Source organism: Sminthopsis crassicaudata, chromosome 3, assembly GCF_048593235.1.
Source record: "Sminthopsis crassicaudata isolate SCR6 chromosome 3, ASM4859323v1, whole genome shotgun sequence".
In the NCBI taxonomy this organism is placed as follows: Eukaryota; Metazoa; Chordata; class Mammalia; order Dasyuromorphia; family Dasyuridae; genus Sminthopsis; species Sminthopsis crassicaudata.
In genome coordinates this window covers 651,649,097-651,655,912 of record NC_133619.1, presented here as the reverse complement: position 1 = coordinate 651,655,912, position 6,816 = coordinate 651,649,097, and the positions used below count along the sequence as shown (strand labels likewise).

The window sequence follows — 6,816 nt, the reverse complement described above, 5'->3', positions numbered from 1 at the left end:
GTTCCTGGACGGCGTGGCAAGGATGAAGTACTTAGGACAAGTAAGACTGGGACTGGGACTGGGAAGATACAACGGTTGTTAGCAAAGAGGAATTCAGAGTTCAGGATGGCCAGAATAATGGCCCAAGCCAGGATCCGAGCACGTGGATGGGTGCCTGAGGTGGGTACAGGTTATGGGAGCCGGGAAGTTGATGTTTGGGGGCCCTCCATAGAAGGAATGAGGGTTGAGGAGAAAAGAAAGAACTGAGGTGTTAAGTCTGAAGTGTCACGTGTGGGATGGGAGAGGAGAGTGGTTTCTCGAAGCCTCTAAGGCCAGTGAGTGCAGAAAAGGATCTTGTCCTGTCAGTGGCCGGCTACTGGCCTTCCAGTTCTCAGAGTTGAAGTTTGGGAAGACAGAGTTGGGGGGAATGACGAGAGAGAGGGGAGGGGAGGGAGGTAGGGAAAAACAAAGGAAGGGGAGAAGACCTGCGGGCCTCAGCAGAGAGGGAGAAAGACAACAGGAAGGGGACAGATGGGAAGGAGCATCCCAGGGAAGGGACAACAGGCAGGAAGGACCATCCCAGGGAAGGAAGAACAGGCAGGAAGGAGCATCCCAGGGAAGGGACAACAGGCAGGAAGGAGCATCCCAGGGAAGGGACAACAGGCAGGAAGGAGCATCCCAGGGAAGGGACAACAGGCAGGAAGGAGCATCCCAGGGAAGGGACAACAGGCAGGAAGGAGCATCCCAGGGAAGGGACAACAGGCAGGAAGGAGCATCCCAGGGAAGGGACAACAGGCAGGAAGGATGAATGCACCTTATTAAGTCCTTACTGGATGTCAGAGAGAGTGAGATGTTTGTGGGTTGCTCAGGACCCCTCAATCTTGGGGTTTCTTGGCAAAGATCCCGGAAAGGTTTGTCATTCCTTCTTTATACATGAGGGCCTGGGAGAGCAGTGACTTGCCCGGGGTCACACAGCTAGTGTCCGAGGCTGGATTCGAACTGGAAGATGAAGCTTTCCTGGCTTCAGCACCGGGCTCTGTCCACTGCGCCTCTGGGCGGTTCGGACGGAGCCCGAGGCGATACAGCCGCAAACTAGTCCCAGAAAACCGGAGGGGAAAGCGGAGGACTGACGGGCGGGCGGGGAAAGAAGCGTGGGGAGCCGGGAGAAGGGGGAAGACGGGCCGGCCGAGAACACCGAGGAGAGAAGAAAGCCCAGACGGAAAGCGAGGAGGAGCCGGGCACCCGGCCGTGGGGACGGAGAGAGGGAAAGCGGCTCGAGGGAACGCGGGGGTGGAGATGGGCGCCGCGGAGGAGCCGGGCCCGCTCGCGAGAGCCGGAGGCGGCGGGGAGGGAGCCCAGCGGCCCGTACCTGGGGGGCATCCCCGCCCGACATCCAGGGGCCGGGAATTCCGGGACACCGCGCACGCCACCTCGGGACCGCTCGGAAGGCTCAGGCCTCTCGGGCCTGCCAGTCCTGGCGCCTGACGGCCCCGTGGGGAAATCAAGGCAGATGGGCGGGCAGCCGACGGAGGCTGAGGGAGGGCGGACAGGGCACGGGACAGTGTCGCGCGGTGGACGCAGAAGCGGGGGAGGGGCCCTGGAGAGGGGCCGGGCGGCGGGGAGAAGGGGGACCGGGGGAGGGCGGGGGGAGAGGGGGGACAGTCCCAGCGGAAAAGGGGTTCGGGCAGCGGGGAGAGAAAGAGCGGACACCGCTGGGAGGGGGGACCAGAAGGGCAGGAAGGGGGAACGGGAAGAGGGGAGGAAGAGCGCGGAGGAGCCGAGCCGGCCCGCGGGGGCTGGGGGGAAGGGAGGGGGAGCCGGAGCACCCGCAGGCAGGCGGCATCTCGGGCCGGGGCGGGCCTGACCGGCCAGGGGGCGGGGCTTCTCCCCCCCTGGTCCCTCCCTCCCTCCGTCAGTCCCTCCGTCCCCGGTCCCGGGCGGGCGGGCGGGGCCCGGCGGAGGCGCAGACATGGCCGCGCTCGCGGAGCCGCTGGGGCTGGAACGGGGTAAGGCCGGGCTGGGGGGAGTCGGGGGTCCGTCCCGACGTGGGGGTGAGCCCGGCAGCCGGGGCCTTGGGGAACCCCGACTCCGCTGGGCTCCTCTGTCTTTGTGTCCCCGCCACCTGCCTTCCGCGGTGCCTCGTTCTCTCGGTGCTGTCCCCGGCTCGGTGCCCGCTTCCCCTCTCCCCACGGCCGTTCCCTTTCTCTCCGTCCCCTCCCAGTCCCTTCCTCCCCTCCCCCCGCTCCCCTTTGCCAGTCTCTCCATCTCTCTTCGGCGGGTCTCTGCGGGCGTGTGTCTTTGTGTCTCTGGGTATCTCTGGTCCCTGCCTCCCGCCCCCGTCTGTCCCCCGCTCTCCCCGGGGCCGTCTCTCGGGCTCCCCTTGCGCCTGGGCCCCGGGCCCTCCCTCCCCGGTGCCTGCCTCCTCCACCCATCCCGCCCGTCTCGCCCCGCGCTCACCTCCCCCGTCCCTGCCTCCTCCCTGTCCCCCCACAGACGTGTCCCGGGCGGTGGAGCTCCTGGAGCGGCTCCAGCGCAGCGGGGAGCTGCCCCCCCAGAAGCTGCAGGCCCTCCAGCGAGTCCTGCAGAGCCGCTTCTGCTCGGCCATCCGGGAGGTGAGCGAGCACCTGAACCCAGCCACCCTTTCGCGGGCCGAACTACAAGTCCCAACAAGCCTCGCGACACCTAAGCCCCCTCCCCAGCTTTTTCAGCCTCCAGGCCGCGGGAATCTGTCGTTTCTCTCCCTACCTCCTGGGTGGGGCGCTGCCCGAGTCCGGGGCGCTGCCGGGGCCGGGGGATACCTGGGCCTCGGAGGGTGCGGGGGTGGAGCCAGCCGACTCAGATGCTCGGTATCTCCGAACAAGTCAGTTAAGTCTCTTCTTCCTCAGTTTCCTAAACTGTAAAATGGGGATACTAATAGCTCCTAGGTTCCAGAATGGTGGAGAGGACCAGATTTGTTAAGTGCTTCCCACAGTGCTTGGTAATAGATGCTTGTTCTCCTCTTCTTGGGGGAAGGCTGCCGGGGAGGGGACACCTAGGTCACCCTCATCCACCTCTCTCCAGCCTCCACTTCCCCGGGGTCTGAGAGGAAGGACTGCATCTGTATAGAGCCCAGGCCTGCTTGACCATTGCTCGGCAGCTTGTTCATCCTCCCGTCTCAGGGGGACAGTGGTTCCTGAGTGTCCTTCAGGTCCTGGGGGGAGCTGAGCGTTGGGGGCCTGCCCCCCAGCATCTCTGACAGCTTCTGCTTCCTCAGGTGTACGAACAGCTTTACGACACTCTGGATATCACAGGCAGTGCAGAGATCCGGGCTCATGCCACAGCCAAGGTGAATCTGGCCTTTCCAAGGATTCGGGCTTTTACTTCCCCTATAATCCATCCCTTAGATACCCAGGGATCTTCTCCCACTGGATTTCCCCTTCCCCCACATTCCTATCTGCTTAAGAACTTATGGGTCTCCCTGCTTGCCCCCTTACTACCCCAGGCACCTGAATGTGCCTTTCTTCAATCCCCCCCCCAGATCTCCAGGGACCCAGACTTCCCTTCCCATGCGCTTGTCTCCTCAGAGACCCATTTCCCCACAGATCCCTACCTCCTCGGGGACCAATGAGCTGCCTCCTCAGCCCTCTACTTTTTAAGGAGCTCTATACCCCTTTTTTGAGCTCCTAGACTTTCCACATGAGGGAGTCCCCTCCTGGCCCCAGCCTCCATTCCCTCAGAGACCGTGGCCTCTGGCTCCTGTCCCTTCTAGGCCACTGTAGCAGCCTTTGCTGCCAGCGAGGGCCATGCCCACCCCCGAGTGGTGGAACTGCCCAGGACAGACGAGGGCCTGGGCTTCAACATCATGGGCGGGAAAGAGCAGAACTCCCCCATCTACATCTCTCGAGTCATTCCTGGTGGCGTGGCTGACCGGCACGGCGGCCTCAAGAGAGGGGACCAGCTGCTCTCCGTCAATGGAGTGGTGAGGGCCTGGCTGTGTGGGGGTGTCCTGGGGCCGGCTGGGGATCTCCAGGAGACTGGGGGTGGCTTGGGAAGACTAGAGCAGGACCCGGAGGAGGAAGACAAGCACTATTGGACCGAGAAATCCGGAAACTTCCATCGTCACGTACGGGGATCCTGAAGCCCACCCAAGATTACTTAGGGAGTCTGTAGTGGAATCAGGGTGCCCATCCAAAGTCTTTGATTCTAGCTCTTGTAGCAAAGGTGTTGAAGAGGAAGAGGCTCCTGCTGTCAAGGAGGGCCCTTGGGAAACGGGGTGACATTAGCGGCCAGGGCCAGGAGGAAGCGTAGACAACATGTAATCCAGCCCTCTCTTTGGTGGCAGGGGAACTGCCAGCCTTAAAGGCCATCAGACTACACTGTGTCCCACTTTACCCATTATACGGATGGGGACACTGTCACCCAGGGAGGGTCACACAGCAAAGTGAAGGCAGAAGTTGAGCTGGCAGGTTGGGAAAAGGGCTGGGGAGGTTTGGGGCTGAGGCCAGGCTGGATAGGATCTCCTCTCTGGCAGAGTGTGGAGGGGGAGCAGCATGAGAAGGCTGTGGAGCTGCTCAAGGCTGCTCAAGGCACGGTGAAGCTCGTTGTCCGGTACACACCTCGAGTGCTGGAGGAGATGGAGGCCCGGTTTGAGAAGATGCGCTCAGCTCGGCGGCGCCAACAGCACCAGAGCTACTCGTGAGAGCTTAGTCCTTACTGTTCTCCTTAAACGGCACTGAGCCCCTTAGCTCCGAGCCCCTGAGCCTCTTTTGAGCCCCTGGGCTCCCTAGAATCCCCTTACTCCCCAGCCAGCCCCTTAGTCCTTTCCATGTTCCTTACTCCTCATCAAGCTCCTCAGTCTCTACCAAGCCCATTAAACCTTACCATATTGCCCTTTCACCCCTGCCATACCCTTTTACTCTTACCAAGCTCCTTTGCCTCGTAGCAAATCTTTCTTAGACCTTACCAAGCCACCTTTAGTTCTCACCAAGCTCCCTAATGTTTACCCTGCACCTTTAGCCCATAACAAATCTTACCAAATCATATTTAATTATTATTAAGCCCCTCTCGGAAGCCCCCTCGAAGCCCTCTTGAGCCCTTACCCTGCCTCTTAACATTTCCCATGGCCCTGCAGTCTTTACATGCTCATTAACCCTTAACACTCTTCTGTTAGCCCTCATCAAGCCCCTTAGAGCTCAGTTTTCATACCTTTGAGTTTTGTCCCTCACTGAGCCCTTGCAAAGCACCTCGGGTCTCTCTCCAACCCTTTAGAGCCTGCCAAACCTTTCAGAACCTACCGGGCCGCCAACAATAGCAGTTACTCATGTCTTCCACTTTACATTCATTTCATTCGATTCTCACAATAGCAGAGAGAGGTACTCAGCCATCCACTCAGTCAACTGGCATTTCGGAAGCACTTGCTTGCTATGGCCAGGCTTTGTGCTAAGTATTGCAAAAAGGAAAGCCAGACCCCTGCTCTGGAGATCATATTCCAACAGACTGTACGAATACCGAGGGTCTTTGTATCCCCATTTTACAAAGGAGAAAGCCGGACTCAGCAATTGCTGGCTGCTTCTCCCGATAGTACCTTGGGGAGTGGAAGGGCTTCGAGGGTAGAGTCCTTTGCCTTTGTGTGGACGGCATCCTTTGGCTCAGGCACGTCAACCCCTTCTCAGAATTACTTTTGGCCTCTATTCACAATGGAAGGAAGTATTAAATTACAGGGAGAGGTTAGGGAAAAGAAAGGAGCAATTGTTTTTCCCCATCCGAGTTCAAGAAACTCCATGTAGCCCCAGACCCTTTGGAGGTGTCTGCTGGTTAACCCCTGCTTAAGAACTTCAGCCCTAGCCATGCCGTCTCCCCTGCCCCTTCTGAGAGCTTTTGGAGCCTCTGAGAGAGGTCAGGGGACGTGGAAGCAGGGGCGCTAACCAGCTAAGGGACTACAGGGGAAGCACTTCGGGAATCTAGGTTATCTTCTTGGCCAAATCAAGATCAGTGAGGGCTGGAGTAGCCACCTCAGGGGGAGGGTTCAGTGGTCTGAGCCTGCCCAGCACTGTCCAAAGCAGAGCAGGCTGCAGGGAGGTGGGCTACAGCTCCTGCCTTTGTAGCCTTGTGGGGCTCCCAAAGCGTCTGCTCACTGCCTCTCTCTCTCTCTCCCCCCACAGGTCCCTGGAGTCCCGAGGCTGAGCTCTCCTGGCTTGGCTCCTGCTCCATCACTCTTGCCTATGAGCCCTCTCTCCCCCTTGCCCACCCTGACCCCTCTGTACAGTATTTATTCACCCAGTCCTTCCTGAGACCCTATTTAAAGCTCTTCTCTCCCCGCCCTGTGTCTGCCTGTCTGTCCTTCCTGCCGCAGAATCAGGGGGAAAGGTCCCCAGGTCTTCCCTAGGATGCCATGGTCTTAGGGAGGAAGATCCAGGTGGGAGGACAGGGAGTGTTGGAGGGAGAGGCTGCAGTCCGGAGGACTGGGGGAGGGACTGGAGGTGGGAAGAAACCTGGAGAAAGGGAAGAGGCCAGGGGTCTGGCTGTTGTGTAGGAGGGGGACCTCATAGCTGAGGGAGGAAGCCTCTGGTCTGGGGGGTGGGAAATCCCAGGACCGTGGGAGGAGACCCCCCCCCCTCCTTGGGTCTCCCCTAGCATCCAATCAACGCCCGCGCCTTCGACTCTCCGCCCAGACAGCAGATGCTCGGAGTGGGGGGGAGGGGAGAACGCAGTGCATTGTGGGAGAATCCCCGCAACTTCCCCTCCTTCCTCGCCCCCGCCCCCGCAGCGCGGTCCCGAGTTCTGCGAGGGAGGGGCTGGGGGAGCCTCGGGCTCGCGCTCCTCGGTGGTGACATCATCGCTTGGGCTCCGAGTCGGGTC

The 6,816-nt window shown here is 60.4% G+C and overlaps 1 protein-coding gene across 1 annotated transcript; it reads left to right on the top strand.

Annotated features, from left to right (window-relative positions):
* Positions 1-1,880: 1,880 nt before the first annotated feature.
* Positions 1,881-6,736, top strand: LIN7B (lin-7 homolog B, crumbs cell polarity complex component). Its single transcript, XM_074307395.1, has 6 exons — positions 1,881-1,985; positions 2,473-2,591; positions 3,233-3,304; positions 3,728-3,937; positions 4,490-4,653; positions 6,120-6,736. Exons 1-6 carry the CDS (start codon positions 1,949-1,951, stop codon positions 6,139-6,141), a joined length of 624 nt encoding a protein of 207 aa, XP_074163496.1. The 5' UTR covers positions 1,881-1,948; the 3' UTR covers positions 6,142-6,736.
* Positions 6,737-6,816: the final 80 nt, after the last annotated feature.

Bases quoted from the DNA above. Each gene is read 5' to 3' on its own strand.
- LIN7B (XM_074307395.1), top strand. From the start codon at position 1,949: ATGGCCGCGCTCGCGGAGCCGCTGGGGCTGGAACGGG. The intron at 1,986-2,472 runs GTAAGGCCGGGC...GTCCCCCCACAG, and splicing joins GCCGCTGGGGCTGGAACGGG to ACGTGTCCCGGGCGGTGGAG. The intron at 4,654-6,119 runs GTGAGAGCTTAG...CTCCCCCCACAG, and splicing joins CAACAGCACCAGAGCTACTC to GTCCCTGGAGTCCCGAGGCT.